Source organism: Cyanistes caeruleus, chromosome 4, assembly GCF_971803275.1.
Source record: "Cyanistes caeruleus chromosome 4, bCyaCae1.hap1.1, whole genome shotgun sequence".
Lineage (NCBI taxonomy): Eukaryota > Metazoa > Chordata > Aves > Passeriformes > Paridae > Cyanistes > Cyanistes caeruleus.
The window spans coordinates 62,934,044-62,955,993 of NC_141704.1; the positions used below are offsets into that span (position 1 = coordinate 62,934,044).

Genomic DNA, 21,950 nt, shown 5'->3' on the forward strand with positions numbered 1-21,950 from the left:
TTTCAAATTATAATTTGAAATTTATAATTTGAAATTAGATTTCAAATTATATCCTCAAGAATGTAGATGAAGTTAGACACATTTACATCAGGCAGCTTTGCAAAGGTTACCTGTACATGACTTTCACACATGGTTAGATACTGATCCATGGGCACCAAGCATCCAGAAGGAGTTTTACAGGCATATTTTCAAAGGTACAGCTTGAGAGATCAGCTTCACTGGTACTATTCAAGGTGATTCTTATTCACCTTCTGCTACAAGATTTAGGAAGACCACTAAGTGCACTTAAGTCTATTTTTAATGTCATTAAAACAACTTAAGGCACAGCATTTCTCCCTCCACCCTTCCCCCCCCCCCAAAAAAAAAAGCAATAATTTTGGAGAAGTTGCACGATTTGAAACTGGGATTACATTTAGTCTCATAGTGTAAAAATGATACAGTGGTTTGTCTTTTTTAATTGATTTTTTGACATTTTTATTTTCTCTGAATTATTGAAAATGAAAGCTGTGTGGCACAACTAAACAAAAGAGCTCAGTCTTTAACATTGTATGAGGGGAAGTACTTCCGCGATTTCCCTGTCTACTGCTGTGAAAACATTTTTGTTCTTTTCTGGATCTGTTCCCTGTGCTGACCTTTGTCATTCAAATAAAATACATTTTAGAAAAGCAGATGCCTGCAGCAGAAGCACAAATTGTTATGCAAATTTCACAGCAAAAAGTCCAGAATTATTCTTGATTTAATTTAATTGTCTTCAGCAAAAAGATAATTGGATTCCCTACTGTCAGACTGGGTATAAAGATGAAGTACAAAAAGTTTTCTTGATCTGTGTGTCTTTGGTGATGATGCAACCATGATTTATTTGAAGTGGTGCCAGCCAGTTCAATGAGATCCTTGTACCCACTGCATTAAAGGGTTGCCATGGGCCTGGAACTGTGTCTTGTAATATTTAAGAGGGGCCAATAATTAGCACCTCTTTTCTCTTAGGTTTGTCCCAGAGCCACTACAGGTATGAGAAGCACTTTCTTTGCTCACCCATGGTTTTAGAAGTGAACTCTGCTGTTTGAACATATGGGAAAAAAAATATATATGTGAGAAAATGAATAGTTAACGGGGTGTGTCCTAAGGCTGTCACGTGCACAAGTAAAGGAAACATCAGCCTGAAGACTTTGTTTCTTTGATTCTTGTCACACTGCCTCTTCTGCTGGCAGGCCCTTCTTCTCTTCCACAGCCTCTTTTTTCCTCACCATCTCCTTGTATCATAGACCTTTAAGTCTCCTGCTTCTATCTCTGGATGCTCCTTATTCTGCCAATGCCCTCCCACTCCTTCCCAGGTGAGCTCCATGCCCTTTACTCCATTTCCTCTCTCACATGGCTCTGCACTCACGCTCCTTTCCCCTTTTCCTGTCTTTCCTGTCATAACACCCCTGCTCTTCAGGGGGACACTTACTCTAGTGACATCATGTTTTGGGGTCAGTTTTTTTTTTTTTCTAAGCATTAAACTAAGCAAGCTTTCAGTATTGTGACACTGTGCTTCAGAAGTACGGAGTTCTTCCTTTTGCAAAGGAGATTTGAATGTCATCACTGGCTATGTGTTAATTTAACTATGGACAGAGTAAAGTCATCTCTGGGATAGATCCTAAATACTATTTCTCATCCTGCCTGCATTCATTTTTCTGCTGTTTCTGGGAGAGAAACAGCAAAGTTGTTGCCAATCATAGAATCACAGAATGGTTTGGGTTGGGAGGGACGTTAAAGCTCCTCTTGTTCCACACCCTGCCATAGGCAGGGACACCTTCCACTATCCGAATTTGCCAAGAGCCCCATCCATCCTGGCCTCGGACACTGCCAGGGATGGGGCACCCACAGCTTCTCTGGGCACCCTGTGCCAGGGCCTCAGCACCCTGACAGGGAACAATTTCTTCCTCATATCCAATCTAACCTACACTCTTCCAGTTTGAAGCCATCCCCCCTTCCTGCCACTGCACTTCCTCACAGTCTCTTCCTGCAGGTCCCCTTTAGGTACAGAAATTGGTTTTGCAACTTCTTGTAGAACCACAACAGTGTTTCTTAACCTTACAACTCGTGGGTATCTTTCCCAATCCTTGAGCTGGGTCTAAGGGCTGGCACAGATCAAACTGTTCTCTTCCTATATGTGGCCTTTCATCAAACTCATCACAACTCATAACAGCTTATTCCTGCTCTTTCCAAACTAGAAATATCCCATACAGTCTTTACTGAGCCCAATCTTAATCGTGCTAGGAAACACTGGAACTTCCCCTGAGCAGTTTGGGATAGCTCTTTTAAACCAGGGGCACAAGCAAGACAAAGTCCCTAGGGAGAGATCTCTGCTTTGTTAGGCCAAGTGATATGCACAAGAGGTATCTCAAGTGTTTAAAAGTTCCAGTTGCACTGCAGACCTGAAAAAGCTCTTTATTTGCAGGAGTTTGTCTGCTTTTCCCAACTGTATCATTTAGCTGAATGAATATATTCACCAACACTTCTCAAGGACTTAGACAAGCCCCTTTTAGGTTTGTTATAGCAGAACACCTCTACTTTAAATTCATACACCTTCATAGAACTCAGTACCAAAAGCAATACAGCACAAAGAAGTTTGCATCTCATTATATATAAAACCTCTGCAGAAAGCAATAATATTGAATTGTGTTTTCTTAAAAATACAATTTCAAATGTGGTCAAGTAGTAAAAACTCCTTGTACAGTAAGTTGTTTCATTTGATTGAATGTGTTTCTTTTGCTTCCCAAAGCAGTGGACTATTGTGCTTTATTGTGTAAAGATGTCAATACATTTACAGGCAATTTTGTTAATTCATCATGAAAAACTGAAGGAAACCTCACATGAGCATTTTACATAAATGCTTGTAGGTATTTTATAAAAAAAATAAATGGAGATATAATGCACTTGAGTCAACAGCTACCTTTATAAAAAAGCTGTGGACAGGGGCCATGTTTTCATTATCATGCTTCCATTGTCCAGTGTCAGAAGCTGGAGTTTGTTCCCCTTGGGAAGCACTATAACCCCGTGTCCCCATTGTGATACTGCCAGTCAAAATCAACTCTAAAATATCCACTGAAACCACAGTGCCACTTGTAAACACCTCTCTGGAGCAATGATTCTCACACTAAACGTGATTAAAAGCAAAAATTAACTGAGCATACTTGCATCCTCAGGTAGCATCTTATAAAAGCTTTATTCAAAATCTAAATATATTATGTAAATTCTCTGATATGAATTCCATGGTGGCATGTGAAGAACTCCTTAGTTTCTTTGGAAACTAAATACTTTCAGAGGCAAAACTAAGAGACTACTAAAAGAAGTCTGAAAACAAAACTGTAAATCAAATTATCCATTGCCATGCAAACATCCCAATAATTTCATTGCTTTTTTACTGCTCTGTTTTTTCTCCATTAGAATTGAACTCTGTGCAGAGCTGTAGGAAAAGACTATCAGGTACTCAAATGATGAAAAAAATTGTTGTGAGGCAAAAGTTTGCTGACTTGTACAAATTAGCAACTTGCTGATGATGTTTTGTTTTGGCAGGACAGCTTCAAGTATTGGCTTGAATGAAGCCAAGAAGCTTCCAAGTGTAATCTGTCAAGAGAAAAGAGATTTTTAGAAAATCTATTTCCTACAGTTACTATTAAATATTCACTATTGATAGCATTTGTCTGCTGCTAGATACTACCCATGTAAACAGAACAGACATTCCTGGCAGTGGCTGCACATTTCTCTAATATAGTAAACCACATTCTGAACACTATAAACAAACAGTTATTTAAAATACCTTTTTAATTGGTTTCTATTAGGTGTAATTGTCATTTATCACATGCAAGATGCCTCCTTTCATTTTCATGGAACATGGGGATTTTCATCCCATGAGCTGCTATATAATAATGCAGCATCCAGCTCACAACAGCACACTTCACATTTCAGTGGCCCCTGCAACTCATTCCCATGTATGTATATTAGTCTGCTTTATACATAAATACATTACATGGCTATACGACCTTTGGATTAAAAGTACAAGTAAGTAATGAACAGTCCCAGCTAGGACTGCCCAGAAGAGTTCCTCACAGCTATTCCCATGACATTTCTTAACTCTCCCTTTAATTTATTTCAGGATTTTCAGGCTATATCCATAAATATCATTCAATGTGCAGTAAAATATTTAAGCATGTAATTAAGGAACTAATGCAGCTTCATGTAAATGACATGGTCTAGAACTACCATCCTTCAGGATCACAGCTACAGACGCCCCAAGGCAGCATATTTAATGGTTATATGTATTTTTATTCTACCAGCCACATTATTAGGCCCTTACTTCTGCAGCAATATGACCATTAGACTTCTCCATCATAGGCAGGAAGGTAGAAGTCAAAGAAACTCTGAGTACTGCATATGTTCATGGCTGAATCATTCAGATTTGGGTCCATCTACTTCTTCAGGTCCCACCAGAGCATCTGAGATTTGAGGGTTTGGAGTTGCCAGATATTCTGTGATAAAATCTGAAGGTGAGACATGACATCTCGCTTCTGAAACTGGCATAATCTTAATTTAACCCTGGAAAAGTCGGGGAGATAGAGAAGGGAAGCACCTAAGGGACACCACATTCTAGGAACACAGCTGAAGACTCACAGTAACACATGTTCATTTTACCTAGAAATTGATTTACAATGTCCCCATAAATTAAGGCACGGGAAAGCAAGGAAACAATCCCAGTCTGGGGTTGCTCTTCCCAGAGCCTTAGGATAAATTCCAGGAAAAAGCACGTAATGAACAAGCTTCACGATGCAACTTACATTGGACAAGGGGCACTAGTTACATGTATTCTGATATAAAAACTATTTTTGTCCTACTGCTCTTGCATGAAGGGGGGGCCGGGGGAGGGGCAAGGAAGAGATGGTTCAGGGTAACAGATGCCCTTAGTTTGCAGTTTCTGCTGTTTCTGTTGATGGATGTCATGCCAGCTTATGTAGGGAAGAGTTCACCCACACTATCCGAATATGGCTTCGTGTCTCTGTGAAAGCCTCACTCAAAGTGCATGACATCTCTGGACGCCTGCAAAGTCATCCTATCTCTAAGCTAAGATTAGAATTTCAAACAAAACTTATTACAAAGCAGGATTTTCTGAAAGGGCTGGACATGGCTATAATGTGGAAATTTCAGATTCATGTCTAAGCGCATTATTTAATCCTGTTTTGTAGATAGGCATAATGGTAAAGTAATATTTACTATAATATCAGTAATGCTTGTGGGTGGAGGAGAAAGAAAGCAAGAAGGAGACACATGAAGGACCATAAGAAAACTGGACCTACAACTGCCATCAATTCTGATAATTTTTTTTCCTGAAGAGGCTGTGTTCACAACACTCAGACACTCTGTTCCTTACCAAATGTGTTAGGAGACATTTTAGGAGATTTTCCCAGCTATTACTTAAATCTCAGACTCAAGTGTTCATGTGGCAAACAAGCAAGTATTTAAAAGGTCAGAGGGGAAGGGTTTTAGTAGCTGTCACTCTCCAGAGCATATTCATACACAGAAACTTGGGGAAATGGATGCTGTGCTCAGAATCATGTCTGGAGCTCCTGATCCTCACATCCCTGTGGTCATGGCCCAGCAGGCTTCCTCAAAACTCATCTCCAGTAGAAGTGATGAGGAAGGCATCTCTTCCAGCTTTGAACAGGTAGAGAGGAAAAGATGGGATTTTATAAGCACTTTTCCTGCAATGTATGATGGTGGGTAAAAGGCTCAGTAACTTTTGTTCAGCTACACTGGAGCTGTGCCAGGACTATTTGTGTGTGTTTGATGCATCCCTTCCTATCTCAGCTACAAGAATTCCAGCCTCTGCATGGTACCCAGTTAAGAAGGAGGAAACCTCCAGCAGGTTAGTAGGGAACATGTGGTCCTGAGAGCTCACAAGAGACTCCTGACAGTGCCAGAGCTGGCAGCAGTTTCTGGTCCACTTGAGTAGCTCAAGGAATGTTGCTCCTTGCTCCCACCTGCCCTCAAAGATGGGTTTGATCCATTTTTCCAAACTGGCTGCTAATCCACACACTGTGTGTGTCACACAGTTGCACTCACTACCAGCAGAGATGGGGTAGGAAGCACAGCAGCAGCTTGAGGGGCTGAGTGAGAAGGGGATGAGGTTGAAAACAGTCACACACGTGAGTTATGCTCTGAGGTGGCACGTAAATAAAGCAACATTTCTTGGTGTTTCTGTCCCCTGATTATAAAGCTGTGGATTTCAAGAACTTTAGAGGAAACTGTCCAATTTGGCATGTAGCATGAGCTAATTTGTGTCAGAAGCAAAGTTATACGAATTCAAAGGTCCCATGAAGAAGTAAGGGGTGGGAAGTGTTCCATGCAGTTCCCACAGTTATTTTTTGAGCTGCACTTAGCAGCCATACTGGGGAACAACAATCTTGTTTCTTGCCCTACAACAGAACAAATACTTCACAGGAGCTAAATGGGAGAAGGGCGGAGGAAGAGAATAAGGAAAAGGGAAAAAGGGAAAGGGAACAGTTTTTTTTTTTTCCATGTGTATTAAACCAGTTATTTCCAATAGTTATGTCCAGGTGAGATGCACTTTTGGAGACTGCATGAATGAAATGAGTCAGCCCCTCTAGAGCTGTCTCTACCACCCCATTTGTAGAAGGATAATTTCCCAAGTTCTTCAGGCCTGGCCCATGAAATGTTACACACCAACAATGCTGACCCTGCAGATACCCAACCAAGTGACTTTATGTGTTTGTACTCAGAGTTTGGTTAGAATCTAAAGGTATTTGGCTTAGATCCTGACTGTCAGTTTTCCATCTGCCTGAATTTAATTTCATGCATAAATATTGAGCTAATTGCATAATATGACTGGGGCTTTGTGTCTGTCTCTCCTCTCACTACTGCATATGTGGTATTAGCAAAAGCCAGTGCTGGAAAATTTTCCAGGAACTACTCATCTATTTAAAGTTAAGCACGTGCATGTGTTCAGCAGGGTGGATATCTTCAAGCTGATTACACTGCCTGTCAAAAGTGCCTTCTCAGTTTTTCCAAGCCTGAATATGCTTAAAACCTTCCTGATTGCAGCAGGCTTGTCAAGCTTTTCCCTAGTTTACAGAGAGGCAAGGTATTTTGTTCTGTAGAAATTTTATACCCTACAGGTGATTCACTTGAGTGATAAACAGAAAATTTTGGAACCTCCCCACCACACACACACGCACACACACAGACACACACAGACATACACAGACACAGGTATTAGGGACTTAATCTGACACAATCTCTGCACTTTGCTTCATTAAAATTTAAATTTTGATATTTTCATAACATTGATGTACTGTTTATTCTTCCCATTACAAACCTTAAGACTTCAGGACAAAAAACCCCCAAAAAAAACCTCAAAAAAGCTGCAATTTCTAAGAATGCAAGTTTCTATTAAACACAAGGGCCAAAATTGTTAACCTCAACCAGTGGGAAAGAGAAACAACTCCAGGGATTTCACTGGGAAGGTGGGGGAGAGGTTGTCATTGTACATAAATCCTCCTACACCCATACCAAATACAAATCCCCATATGCCAGTGCCCATTTCCCAGCCGACCATTACAACGGGCCTGATGCTGCTCAGCAAGAGCTGTGACCTGTGAAAAGAAATGTCCTTCCTTCTTTTTTTGTAGAGACAGGTAATTAAGTTTGTTCAAAGCTGCAAAGGTCGTGAGATTCTGGCTTCGGTTCCCCAAACACTTACGCATATGCCTCGTTTCCTCTGTCTCCGACAGATTCGAAGGAAGATTAAGTTAGGAAGGCACAACTCTTGGCTTGCCAGGGGAAGCAGGCAGGGGCGCAGCTTTGTGTAACTCGCGAAATGGCACAGACCAGCAATGTTAGCATCTTGCTCCGCCGTTACATGGGCTGGAACTTGTTTAAAACCCCCTCACAACCCATCGTCTGCAGACACCGCGGAGCGCAGGGAGCATGTGCGCCCCTGCTCTGCATCCCGACCGCCACTCCCGGCCCCGCATTTCCAGCTCGACCCCGCATCCCGTGCCCGACCTCCGCATCCCGAACCCGAGCCCCGCCCCATCCCCTCGCGCATCCCCTGGAGCTGCTGCCCCGCTCCGCCCGCCCCGCTCCGCCGGGCCCGGCCGCGTCCCGCCCCGTTCCGTAGTGAGTGGCGGCCGTGCCCGGGGCTGGGGGGGACCCTGCGAGGCGCCGAGGGGTCGGGCAGCCCTGCCCTCCCCTGTCGGGACAGGCCAGCCGCTGGGGAGCCGGGCTTTCCGTAGGTTTGTTCTGTCACCCGTTTGGGGACAAAGTTTGGGAATAAAGGGGGGGTTTTCCCGCCTGATCCCGGAAGGGACGGAGAGCTGCGAGGGAAAATGCGACCGACTGCTCCGAGGAGTCCCGTTCTGCGCCTGCCGCGGCTCCAGCTCAGCTCCTTCTTGTGATGCTTTCAGAGGACGGGGCAGCCGGCGGACTGGATGCTCTGCGGGGCTGCAGCCGTCAGGAGGGAGTCTCTGCGCTGTCTCCGCAGATTAACTTCGACTCAAACCACAGACGTCTGATTCTCCAGGTCCTGAGGGATGCGAAAAACTTAGTGCTTCGTGTTGCAGTCCCCATCTGAGCACTGGTGTCACCCGGAGAAGCAGCCTGAAGAACCGAGCTGATGTCTGTCAAGGTGCTTTCACGGTGCTTTACATCGACTTTGTGAGACTGCTGTGTTAGCCTCCCTTCCTGCAAGGAGTCTCCCAGTAGCATCTTTCATTTCTGCTACAAGCTGATACCAGCTATTCATATAAAAACGATGGTCTGAGAGAGGGAGGGCATTGTAGAACCAGCATTTAATGTAGTAGGGTTTGGCAGGTTGTACCTAATCGGGTCTTCTTGCACAGGTGACAAGACTGACCAGGTTTTCTCTGTTTTGCAGGGTAAAGCAAACCCTGCAGAGACTTGCTAGAGAGACCACCTCCCATTTCACATCTCCCTAAGTGGACTATGGTGGCAGGAAGATGTTGGCTCGCAAGAGTATCATCCCTGAAGAGTATGTGCTGGCACGTATCGCTGCTGAGAACCTGCGCAAGCCGCGCATCCGTGACCGCCCGCGCAAAGCCCGCTTCATTGCCAAGAATGGCGCCTGCAACCTGGCTCACAAGAACATCCGTGAGCAGGGGCGATTCCTGCAAGACATCTTCACCACCCTGGTGGACCTGAAATGGCGTCACACACTGGTCATCTTTACCATGTCCTTCCTGTGCAGCTGGCTGCTCTTTGCCATGATGTGGTGGCTGGTGGCCTTTGCCCATGGCGACATGGACCCGAGCACAGAAAACCCTTCAAACAGCACGAAGTGGACGCCGTGTGTGACGTGTGTCAGGTAAAGTTGACTTTGGTGGGATGAAGGAAGTGGGGGCTATCCTGGTGTTGTCTGAAGTGCAGCTTTTAGTGTACATGAACCATTGGGTTTGGCTGAGACAGTTGAAAAGTGCAGTGTTTTCCTTTAGACTGCATAAACTCAGCAAGCCTCCCAGGCTTGGAAAATACTGTACTGTAGATGTCTTTGATTCCTTACAGGATCTGAAAGAGAGGGAGACCTGCTGCTTTTCATGTGTCTCCACACTCTGTGGGTAACTCGATTGCCTGTCGAGATAAGAGCCTGCTGCAAGAGTGGGTATGTGTTGTATGTATTGTAACATTGTCTACGGCAGCGGGAGCATTCCCAGCGCCATGTTGGCCAGAGGTGCTCCCTCCAGAGCAGTGCCTGAGAGGCAGGGAACCAGCCCTGGGTGTCAGGCAGGGCACCAGCCAGAGGTGCCAGGAAATGTGTCACTTAGGACAAAACTAAGTGTGTTTCAAGACGACTTTCATGAGTGTTAAATATGCAGGACTTCAAAATGCCTTGGCGAAGCCATAGGCCAGCAGTTGGGCAGAGGAACGCTTTCCATACTGTGCATTTGTGTCAGACAGTGAAAGCTTAAGGGATGACTGGATTAAATGCCACCTGTTGAAGTATTTTACTCTCTGTACCCAAAGCCACAACAATTGTCAGGGCACTGATAAGCTGACATATACATGGAAGAGAAGACTCTGAATTGCAGGTGGGATAAGCCATAAGATCGCTTCAGGATCTCACCAATTAAATCTGCTTTTTTAGCACTAGGTTTTTAGGTGGAAAAGTCCTGGTTCTGTACCACCAGGCTGCCCAGATCATCTGCCTTTACACATTGCGGTGCTGTGAGGGTCTGGGGGTTGTGGGGTGCTCTGAGAATCAGTGAATCCACTTCCCTTTTTACTTTTCTCCCACAAAATTTTGAGGTACCCCACCAAGTCTGAAGGGACTTTGTATCTGACTCACAAAGTAGTAAAGATTTAATTCTCCCTTTGTTTTGACACTTTTTTTTTGCTAAATGGGGATTTTCCAACGTAAAAGAAGAGGGAATTTTTCCAAGCTACCCTTCACTAGGTTGAGGAGAATTGGAGCTGTCTTATTTCTTTTCCAATGTCTGGCCATAAGCAGTTTTGTCTGAAATGAGATGCCATGACCCAGCTTGCACCTACAGGATTGTTACCCCCAGCATTTCCTGGATTTGTGGGATCTGTCCAGCTGGAATTAGTGAACAGCTATAACCCTGCAGCTCTCCAGGGTCAGCTGAGGCAACATCCCTGCACGTGGCTGGTGGCTCATTCGGTGTGGCTGCTGTATCATCCCACAGATCCTGAGCTGGAGGCCAATGGCTTCATGCCACTGGGGCCAGGCACATCCACAGCCAGGACTCTGCCCCTGTTCTCTCCCCATAGCTGCCTGTGGCTCTTCCAGGATGTCTGCTAGGAAGCACAATGAATGAATCAACATAATTTCAAGTTTAGCTCATGCCAAAGAACACACCCCCTATCCTTATGGGGTGTCCACGTGGAGTCTCTCCATAGCTGCTCCAGTGCCCATGTCCAAGCCATGGGAAATCTTTTCCTTTCCTAGGGAAATCTGGCTACCACTTTAGTCAAAGTCATGAAGTAACAATGTGATTGTTGACATCTTTAAGAATGGCAATTTTTTGGGTGTAAAATATCTTTAATATTGCAATGCCAAAATCATGATAAATAATTTTTAACCTACTCCCCTGAGGTTTAGGCCCACAGATATTTCAGAAGAGCTTTCTTGGGTAGGTGCCATTACATATTTACAGGAAAACCTGGCTTTGGAAATTTTAGCAAGTGCCTGGAGCTTGCACAGTCCTTTCATTTTACAAAGTACTGCAGAAATTTCTAAGCCTCATATCTCTTTGCAACAGAAAGCAAACATCCAAATATGAAAGCTGCTACACAGCTCTGGGGGAAGAACCTGGGAACAGTGTGATTTGCATTTTCACCCATTTCACATGGTTAAAATGCTTTCCAAACTTATTCTTTCGCTTCCACTGTTAAAAAGGTGGATTGGCTTTATGAGTTTTTTTGTTTTGTTTTGTTGTTGTTACTGATTTTTTTGTTTTTTTTTTTAAAACAAACAAACAAACAAACAAAAACAAAACCCACAAAAAAACCCCCAAAAAACAACAACAACAACAAAAAAAAAAACCCAGAATGGGTACTGCTAAAGGAAGTCAGACTACTTACTGGACAGAGTTTTAAGCTGAATTAAGCTGACTGAAATTGAATCCAGAAGCTTCGTTCTGCTTGTAACTGAATATTCATGATTATAAGAAGTCATTCAATGGATTCTATTAATTAACTCCTTTGTCCCTGGTTTCTTCAGAGTGAAATACAAAATAAACCCCCTCAATACAAAGGAATTTGTTAATGATTAAGAAAAATAGAAAAGGCAAAAAAATAAAGTTATTTCAAAGATACCTCTGCAGAGACTGGTTGGTTTTCTGAAAGATGGACTTTCTCATTGCACAGAAAATTATCCTTGATATTGATAATGCTATTTAAATGTGTCCTTGATATCCCAGTAAAAATATGTCTAGAAAAGAAAAAAAAATGTTTAAAAGCGGATTAATTGAAAAGCAAAGTAATCTCAACAAATTATTTAGACCGTCTTCATGGGCAGGATATATTTTCCACTGTCTAGCCCTGTTAAGCATTCTGATGCTTCAGATTTATTGAATTGCACTGGAAGGATGTATCTGGAAAGAATAAAAGAATAAATAAATATAAAAGGAAGTTAAGGACCTCGATATATACAGGGGATATGACTTTGTGGCTGCTATAAATAATGTATTTTGGGAAGTTTGTGGGGAGCATTTTCTGTCCAGCACCATAGCATTTTAGGGTATTTAACTTAACCCACACTTCTACATCCAACTTTGGCGTTGAAATTTTCCAGCTGGTCTTGCCCTGGCAGTGAGCTGAACCCAAACCCTGGGTCACAGCACTGTCCTGCTGCCAGGGTGTGTCACTGACCTCTCTCTGCAAGCTCATCCTGCTCAGTCACAAGGTGAGCAAGGGTTTGGGAAGTGTCACAAACCTGAGAAAGCCCCTTTTCCCCTACCAGGAAATACTGGGTTATAATTCAGGTAGCATGAGTGAAGTACTGAAGTTTTCCGTTTCCCTTCCTTGCACAGGCTGGATCTCAGTGTGCCAGCTGATTGCCCATGCTTGCCAAAACCACTTCTCTCCACCAAGGGCTTCATGGGATGGAGAAGGTGGAAAGCCCAGTTGTTCCAGAGCTGTTCACTAAGCCAGTAGGAAGCCTGTGCTCCTGGACAGAGATTCCCTGAGCTGCTCAGGGTCACCCAGATGGTCTTTGAGGAGCTCACGCTCTGAGGTCTTCCCTGCTACCAATAGACACTACACCAACCACACAAATCTGAGCCATCAAGCATGCAATACTTTGGCTGGTGTTAACAAAAGGCCTGTGTGTACTAGAGCCATACAAACAGGTCCTTAAGTTTGTTTCTGGAAGCACATGTTAACAGCTTATCATTATTATCTTATTATGTGTGTGCTCTGTGTCGTGAGAGTTAACTGGGTGAAATCTTCCCCTACAGGTCTTTCACCTCCGCTTTCCTCTTCTCCATTGAAGTCCAGGTGACCATTGGCTTTGGGGGCAGGATGATGACTGAGGAATGTCCCCTAGCTATTACGGTCCTGATCCTGCAGAATATTGTGGGGCTGATCATCAATGCTGTCATGCTGGGCTGCATATTCATGAAGACAGCACAAGCTCACCGGCGGGCTGAGACACTGATCTTCAGCCGGCAGGCGGTCATTGCTGTCCGCAACGGCAAGCTCTGCTTCATGTTCCGGGTGGGGGACCTGAGGAAGAGCATGATCATCAGCGCCTCAGTGAGAATCCAGGTCGTGAGAAAGACCACAACCCCTGAAGGAGAAGTCATACCCATTCACCAAGTGGATATCCCCGTGGATAACCCCATTGAAAGCAACAACATTTTCCTGGTGGCTCCCTTGATCATTTGTCATGTCATAGACAAGCAGAGTCCTCTTTATGATATCTCTGCTTCTGACCTGGCACTCCAGGACCTGGAGCTCATTGTGATACTGGAAGGGGTGGTAGAAACCACCGGTATCACGACACAGGCGAGAACCTCCTACGTGGCAGAGGAGATCCTGTGGGGTCACCGCTTCGTGCCCATTGTCACTGAGGAGGAAGGTGTGTACTCTGTTGACTACTCCAAGTTTGGCAACACTGTCAAAGTGGCTGCGCCGCGCTGCAGTGCCCGGGAGCTTGATGAGAAGCCCTCCATCCTCATCCAGACCCTGCAGAAGAGTGAGCTGTCCCACCAAAACTCCCTGAGGAAGCGCAACTCCATGAGGAGAAACAACTCCATTCGGAGGAGCAACTCCATGCGGAGAACCAACTCCTCGCTCATTGTGCCCAAAGTGCAGTTTATCACGCCGGAGGGGAGTCAGAGTGCCTCAGAAACGTGATGCACAGCTTTGTACCAAGGCACTGGGCTTCAGAAGGAGGAGGCATCTGTGGTATTTTGCTTCAATTTCCTTTTACTTCAGAAACCGAGAACACGATGCAAAAGGGAACCGTGCAAGAACTATTTATTCTATTACTTACTGAAAGCACCACCTAACGGCATTAGAAAACACCTTAGCACTTAGGATATGAATTAATAAAAAATGACACGTACACTAAAGAAAACACACTTCACTCATGTAATATAATGTGTATTTTTACTTGTTTTAATGGCATGCTGATTTTTTTAATCATATTTTTCCTTTCAAGGGTCTCTTTCTTCTGCTCGCTGTCACAAAATGTGGGGCTTTCCTATATGAGTGCTTCATAAAACTTCTGTATTAAACAGCTCCCACAGATTTTGTGCATGACATTTGGATATTGATCTTTTTGTGTGAATTCCTTGTTCTCTTAAAGGGAGTAACTAAATTCCTCAAGGATTTCACTGGAGAAAAGCCTCCATTTCACCTTCGGTTTCCCAGGCTTTTTCTTTTTTGTTGGTTTGTGGCAAAGGCCTTTTGAGTGCAAATTCAGGTCGGGTGGAGTGACCTGTTCATCCCACAGGAAAGCTGGTGTCACTCCAGGCAGGAAAACCAGCAAAATGATGGAGTGCTTCTCTTCTCAGTGTGAGATACATGGCTTCAGGATGAAACACATCTTATATTAGCTGTAGCCCAAGCTGAGAAATCCCAGTCCTCCTGGCTGCCACCTGTCTGTTTCACTGAAATTATTCAAACTGGAAAAAACAGATGCCTCTTTAACATTCTCTTCATGATGGAAGACCAAATCCTGTTTTGCTTTCTCTGATAGATTCATACATAGAAGGAAACACATGTAGTTGCTTCATTTACTTTTCATAGTATTAAGTCTGCTTCATCCAGAAGAAGGTTATTTTTTTGCCAGTGGGAACACATGACTGGGAATGAGAGGGAAGCCTGCCAATAATATTACACAGTATTTTTAAAACTGTCTGAATGCTTTTTAGGGGGACTTGGGTGCTGCTGCTGAATTCCCACTTTTTATCAGTGCCTCACCTGCGTTTTTATGTAAACTGGCATTGAGAATTGGTAGGAAGAAGCTTTCCTCTTCAAATTAAAATGGGCATTTGGCCTGAAGCCTTCCCAAAAATGTCTTCACAAGTTTTTCTACAGGACTACGGAAAAGTAAGACAACTAATTCTGTCATTTGGTAGCCTAAATTGATATATGGTTTCTTTCCTATGTGAATAAGTATAATTATGGACAAGTTTCTCTTCAAATTTCTTGCAGAAATTGTCTTATGTCTCTAGCTCGAGAGAAGTACTATCCTTGTTCTGACCCTCTGTAGTGGTTCAGATTTGCCAATTTCATTTCCCAGCCAACACACCAAATAAATGTTGTGGTTTTAAAGCAGTAGCTAAAAAATCACTAGAAAACTTACTTATTTCTTGCTGTGAGATATGGATTAGAACAAGAGCAAAACAGGCTTAAAACTTAAAAGGAACAAAGAAAGTTTATTAACAAAAATTACAAGAATAAGAAACTAGAATAAAACTTCCAGAATAACCCCTTTCTCCCCCACTGCCCAACCATTCCCTTGATAACATGACGACATAGAGACAAAAAAACTTCGGTGGTTAAAACAGTCTCAATTCTTGCTATAATCCTTTCATCAGTCTTTGTAGAGAAAAAGAAGTCTTCTTCTGCAAATTCATGGAATTTTTTTCAAGAAAACGATTTCCTTTATAGCTTTCTATTTTTCTGATGCCAGTTGCGTGGAAATTCTGCCATCAGTTCACTCTTCCCATTTCACTTCACTCTGAGGTGTGTTATGGGTCAAATGAGTCTAGGGATGCCATTTTTAAGGATGAGTTATTCAAAGGCAAAAGTTCTCTTCATCTGTTTTTGTGAGCCCCTCTGGAAACAGAAGTTTTCTCTTTGCCTCTCAAAGGCCACAAATCTTCAACTATTACTTCTCCCCCTCTGTTCCAGCATCTCACAATATCACAACCACTTTACCATTTGCTCAAAAACCACACTTTAAAAGACTCCATTCCTCCCAATATACTCTGTCACAAATTAAAGGAGTTTTTTTCAGAACACTACTGTCCATCTCCATAGCTTGAACAGAAAAATATTTCAGCTTATTAAAGCACCTCCTTATTTCTCTTCCCCCTCTAAATTTAATTCTTTTCTTCACTGTCTTTGATGGGTTTATGGTGTCTCCTTATATGTTGATCACTCCCTCTCTCTCTTCCTCTCTCTCTGGGAAAAAAAAGGATTAATCTGCAAGTCTCATCCAGGTAGTAAATGAGTTGAAGTCTTGCTCAAGCTGCAGATGTTCATGGTGTCAGGTTTCAGTTCAGCGGCAGAAACTGCAAACCGAGTCAGGAACCGGACGGCTCTGTTTCTTCCCCCCCGCCCTCTGTGGCTTTGTCCGGCCTGCGGGCGGTGGGGAAGGAGAGTGAGCCGGAGCCTGTTACCAAACCAAACCAGAAACCAAAGAGAATAAGAAATTCCTGGACTAACATCTTAAAGTAGGTGTTCACAGGTTGATCTCACTTTTCAATGGTCAAAATCACTGCCAGTTCTAAGAAATGGCTAGTTATTGGTCAAGAGAAAAACTCCCATCAGCCTCCAGCAGTTTCAACTTCCCTAGCCCCAAAGCTAATCTTAAAGGTGCAGAACTTAATATATATATATAAAGCAGGAGATTGGTGTTGAAAGACCCCCGAGCTGTTCACCAGTCTTCACAGAAGTAATTGTGAATGCCGTTTATTTCTATTATTAACACACCTTTTATAGGGTCTACAGGGTTTGCGGGCAGAGCAAGCTACTATTGGCTAGTACACACAAGTTTACATTCTTATCCTTGTACACAAGGATATTGTTTTGCTTTACTCTCTCTTCTGCAGGCAAGTTTCAAGGATTTTAGCCCTTAATATCATGACTTATTCCAAAGGCTGGTTTGTGCATACCGGCCTTTACTAATATATAAAATATAGCAACAATTCCCCCTTTCTCTTTTTGCACAAACCAGGCTTTGGATAAGATAACACACAACTTAGGCTGTCATCCCAATTAACACTATAAGTAAAGTCCGTCCCCCTTCTAGCACAAGAGACGTCAACCATCCAGTGATGCCCCAGCTGGCGAACCAGCTTCCAGTGGGGTCACTATCTTCCTCCAGGGCATGTAACTCATCCTGTAGCTGTTGCAGTTGCTTATGGATGGAAGCTGAATGATCAGTAAGATCCAAGCAGCACATGCCTTCAAACTCCTCACAACCATGTCCCTGTGCCAAGAGCAAAAGGTCCATTGCAGCTCTATTTCATAATACTGCATGATGTACACTACTCACATTGGCTGAAAGCTCACTTAACATTGTGGATGTTAAGTTCAATCCTTCCTTAGTCCAGCAAGCGAGCCTTTTTAGGGTGGCTAAACTTTCATTCATTCAGGCTTTGCTTTGACTGTTTGATGTTCTTCATTTTGCTAGCTATATTCAACAATTGGTGTTAGCTTGGGTGGAACAAGGTTATGTTTCCCAAGATAACAGGGTCTTCTATGTGGACTAGCAGGAATCCCATTCCATGCCCTATCCCCACAGATTAGGAACATGGAACTAGGTAATCGCTTTGGTAATTGTCCTGTGAGACTGCACCACAAACAAAGGCTTTACTTTCAGTGGTAGTAACGAGATCAGCTATAGGGTTGACTGCAGCTCAGGGCTACATTACTTTGTTAGAATGACTTTTTGTCAGGGGTTCAAACATTATCCATCCACCTGAGGTATTGGTGGAACTTAACAAATCTAATTCTTCTGAGGGTTGTAACATTGAGAACTTTGGTAATTTTTTGCTTGCCAACAGGCTTCAGGTTGTCTCAATGTGAAGCCAACAGTGCAATTGCACTCTTGCAACATTGCCAATCAATTCAGTCGAGTCTCATTACTAATTAAATCTTTAAATGCTGGAGGATCCCATTCAGGGACTCCTACGAGACAGGTGCGAAAGGATCTCCAGGTGTGGCTAGGCTTAGACACATTGACTTTTGGCCAGTTCAATGTGCCAGAGTGACCCACATGTTCTGCCTCTTTTGGATGTTAGTTAGCAGACAGTTGGTTGGGACTATACACAACACAATTACCATAAGCAGTTTGTTCCATGCAAATGACACCATATTTGCAAACTTACAGCTAAAACTCCAATCGTTAAATGAACTTTCAAAGATGCTTACACTAGCTCTTGAAGGGGGAATACTTATACTTTATCCTAACAACAATTACTACACAGGATAAACTCTTTATCTTAACCTATTATAGAACTACTTTTAACACACATGCTTTGGTATATATGTAGTCTAAGCGTGAAAGCAATTTGCTGAAAGGGTAAACACACAACTACAATTTGCTTTATATACAGTTAAATGGAGTCTCTACACTTCTTAGATCTTCTACAGAATTTCTCTAACACGATTCAGTCCTGGAACATTCACTGCTCCTGTGATGTCAGCTGGCAGCTGATCGCTGACTGAGGGTTTTGATGTTCAAGTTGTTCTTCAGATCCTTCTAAATCTTAAAACAAAGGATACCTGAAAAATTGGTAGAGACATAACATCATAGTAACGACATAAAAGTTCTGTTGGCAACTGTCTGTGTAGTGTTCAGACACAACTGTGTCCTGACAGGTCCACTTCTGATCCATGTCTGGAGTACCAAGGCCGTGTGATGACTTCTCTCTTCACTGGATCTCATGTGTTCAGAGACAGACAGTCTGGTCAGATGGACAGGTGACCTTTTTGAACCTGCCAACAAAACACAGGCACTTCTCTCCTTGAAGTTAATGAATTACACTAATCAAATGTTTTTAGGGCATCCATTTCCCCCGTTTTCTTAAAAAAAAAAAATAAAATGAGATGTACTTCTGTTATAAACATCAACAGCAACACAAAACCATATACACAATTAATAAGAACTTATACCGGTTAAAAAGCAATTAAATTATAAACATTATTAATAACATATGTAATATAAAACTACTATTAATTACTAAAACACCACACCAGCATCCCATAGTTAGCAAACAAACAGAAACACAACAATCAGTGAAGGATTGGGTAATCACCTCCGGAAATGATTCTCCAAAGCCCACTTCAAAACTGATCCAGCTGTCATATCAACAGGGTCAAATTGCTGAGTCAAAAAGTGACTCAAATACTGATTTGGTACAGAAAACATCTGGATCTGATGGCAAACGTTCCCTCCAGGTAAAGTCAAGGCTTGGCCAGGGCCTGGCTTTAAACTGGAAAGATGCCTCTTAACATATTTCTAGAACAAGGTTCTCAATAGTAGCAACTATGAGATGCTTACAGCACAGCAAACTGTTAAAATGCATTTGTACAAATCAAATGATCAGAAGCCTCAGGTACCAGACCAATTAAGCCATGCAGCAGTTGGTTTAATCTGAAGCCTCCCCTATGGCAGCTGATCCTCAGCAATGATACATCTTCTTAAAATTCTGGAAACACTGAAAAATAAGAAAGCTATAACAAACAAAACTGCAGAGATTGCAACAAACAATAGAACTCCTGATGAAGTCAAGGGTGTCACAGACTGCATTCCCTTCTATCCACAAGCAGGTGTTCACCAGTGTTCCATCACTGCTGTTTCAGTTGTGGCTGTCTTCATATCTCTAGGAAAATAACTATACTTTGCAGTTTAAACAAGTGTCTCCAATTAAACATAAAACAACTTAAATTAAACAATATTTAAACCTAACAATAATTATATATGATAAAAGGAAATAACAAACTTAACCTTAAAAGAATATCTAAGTTAGAAAACTTAACTTAAAAACATTCAAGCCTAAACATTATAAAACTTAACTATCCTTAATTCTATTAACACTTAATCTATATTAAATAAAATCATAACTTAATATTATTCTGTTAGTACAAAAAGCAACTAAAAGTTTGATATATACTTTTAAAACACAATATAACAGTAACATGAATTCACTATAAAGATTATAAGAATGTAACAAATACATCACAATTCTATGTCATCTAGCTTTGAGAATAACCCACAATAACTGCAAATGTTACTAAAAGTACTTATTCATAACAGGAATTTGCCTAGTATATGCTTAAATTGGTTAGGATTTGAAAGTGCAGCTTTTCTAGAGAAAAACCACAACAACACAGGATTTGGTGAGTTGCCATCCAGCTTTGTAGCACTTTTCAAAAGTACTACATTTACATTTTTTCAGAAACATCAAGTCCAATTCTTAAACTAAAACCCAAAATCCAAATTGGTGTATATGCAGTTATATGTGCTTTATATAACAAAAGGACTCACATTAAAATTACCTTATTAAAATTGTGAAAAAAACAAGCAAATAGATAATATATACTTTAACTTAACTTTGTCTTGTACAGTAAAGTTCTCTTAACTAATTATTTTTTAAACCACAAATCTCTTCTGTAGATATCATTAATTGGAAGGTTTTCCTAGAAGCTGTAAATCATACCATATTTTAACCTTGGGTTCTAAAACCAATTATTGCAAGGCAACTTCTGTTAAACACTTTTTCTCTCTTTTTTTTTTTTTTTTTTCTTAAACGTTCAAAGAATCACAATAACTTCTCTAGTAAAATCTTAAAAACTGCAATTGCATAAACTCATAATTACTTAAAACACAAGATTAACTCTACAATGGCGTATAAAAACATTTTGAAAACCCAATAAATTATGACTTTTTAACAAACTGGGTATTATCTGGGTGCTTCTTCTTAGAGAGGGAGCAGGGGGGTGAGCTGCCCACCCTGCTGCTGCTGCAGCTCTGCTCTTATCTTCCTTCACATTCTCTACATACTCTTGCAGCGAGGAAAACGGAGAGAAAGGAAAAGAAAAACCTCACAAAGTTAACTTTAACAAATGCAAAAGTTTTTTCTCTCAATCTCTTGTGTTCTTTGCCGATAAAGGAAAAAAGGGCACGATTTTACAAAAGCAGGCGATGTTACACGAAAAGTCTCTCATGGCCAGGTGCTAACAACGGCGATCATTGCAGCTTATCAGCGTGGCCTTGGAACTTTTCTTACTGCTGCTTCTGCCCCCAGGGTGCCTTTGTTCTCTGCACACACCTCTGTGCTCCCCCATGTCCCCCTGGTTCGGGTGGAAACCAGACTAAATTTGGCTTCTTTCCTTCCAGGGTGGTAAAGATGGAACTTAAATAAGATTGTAATGCTAAAAGTGACTCCAAAAATGAAGCAAATATTTCTGGATGTATCACATCCTGCCATAACTGAACAGATTCTGTTCGTTGCTTCAGCGTTCGCTGTGGAACTTTTATTTTTTTTTTTTCTTTTTTCTCTTTTTTTTTTTTTTTTTCTTTATTTTCTTCTCTTTGACTCTCCCTCCCTCTCTCCATGGTCAGCATAGATAGGAGTGCTTGTCCAGCAGTGGGAGGTAAAGGCATCTGCCGCTGTGACACAGGTAGAATTATGGGGCTCACAGCCTCAGCATATCTCACTTTTCTGTCTTTTAAGGTATTAATTGCAATCTGCCAAGTTCAACCGAGAGACACAGTGTCCTTGCTCTTTTCTGTAATTGCCATTTCCCATATCAGAGCCGACATATCAGTCCGTTCTTGCACCGCAAAAAGCAGTGTGAGCACTGCAAATGCCCATGACAATTAGCCCATATAATGAGCATATCCAGGTCCTTTCCTGGGCTGCTTCGCCTCGTTTAACGAGGATGCAGAGAAGCAGTTTATCTGCCGCCGTAAACTCTGCCTCCATGCTGACGGCCACCCGCAAGGGGGAAGGTTGCGACCCTTCTACCACGCCCTTGCCTGCCTGGGCCCCCCCCAGCAGCCTGACTTTCCACGTCCTACCGCTCAGCGTTTCACCGCGCTCAGGCTGCCTATCCGGTGCCGATCCAAGCCCGCGACGTCTAATGCCCAGATCCACTCCGCTGACTCCAAAGCCCCTCTGCCCGCAGGGGTGTCTCTGGTTGGAGCGCCAGATGTTGAAAGACCCCCGAGC

General features: G+C 42.4%; 1 protein-coding gene and 2 long non-coding RNA genes across 3 annotated transcripts; 1 reads left to right on the forward strand and 2 right to left on the reverse strand.

The window, feature by feature from the left end:
• Window positions 1-449: 449 nt before the first annotated feature.
• LOC147653704 (uncharacterized) lies at window positions 450-7,975 on the reverse strand. Its single transcript, XR_015285746.1, has 2 exons — window positions 7,757-7,975; window positions 450-3,609 (listed from the first exon to the last, which is right to left on the reverse strand). It is a non-coding gene; the product is annotated as an uncharacterized LOC147653704 (long non-coding RNA).
• Window positions 7,976-8,132: 157 nt separating this feature from the next.
• Window positions 8,133-15,330, forward strand: KCNJ8 (potassium inwardly rectifying channel subfamily J member 8). Its single transcript, XM_023927196.2, has 3 exons — window positions 8,133-8,683; window positions 8,933-9,379; window positions 12,990-15,330. The coding sequence occupies exons 2-3, from the start codon at window positions 9,015-9,017 to the stop codon at window positions 13,888-13,890; spliced, it is 1,266 nt and encodes a 421-aa protein (XP_023782964.1). The 5' UTR covers window positions 8,133-8,683; window positions 8,933-9,014; the 3' UTR covers window positions 13,891-15,330.
• On the reverse strand, window positions 8,828-13,418 carry LOC111929584 (uncharacterized). Its single transcript, XR_015285744.1, has 3 exons — window positions 13,340-13,418; window positions 12,999-13,257; window positions 8,828-11,962 (listed from the first exon to the last, which is right to left on the reverse strand). It is a non-coding gene; the product is annotated as an uncharacterized LOC111929584 (long non-coding RNA).
• Window positions 15,331-21,950: the final 6,620 nt, after the last annotated feature.

Excerpts from the sequence above, each read along its gene's own strand:
- KCNJ8 (XM_023927196.2), top strand. The coding sequence starts at position 9,015 with ATGTTGGCTCGCAAGAGTATCATCCCTGAAGAGTATGTGCTGGCACGT. Across the intron at positions 9,380-12,989 it reads CCGTGTGTGACGTGTGTCAG|GTCTTTCACCTCCGCTTTCC; the intron begins GTAAAGTTGACT and ends CTTCCCCTACAG.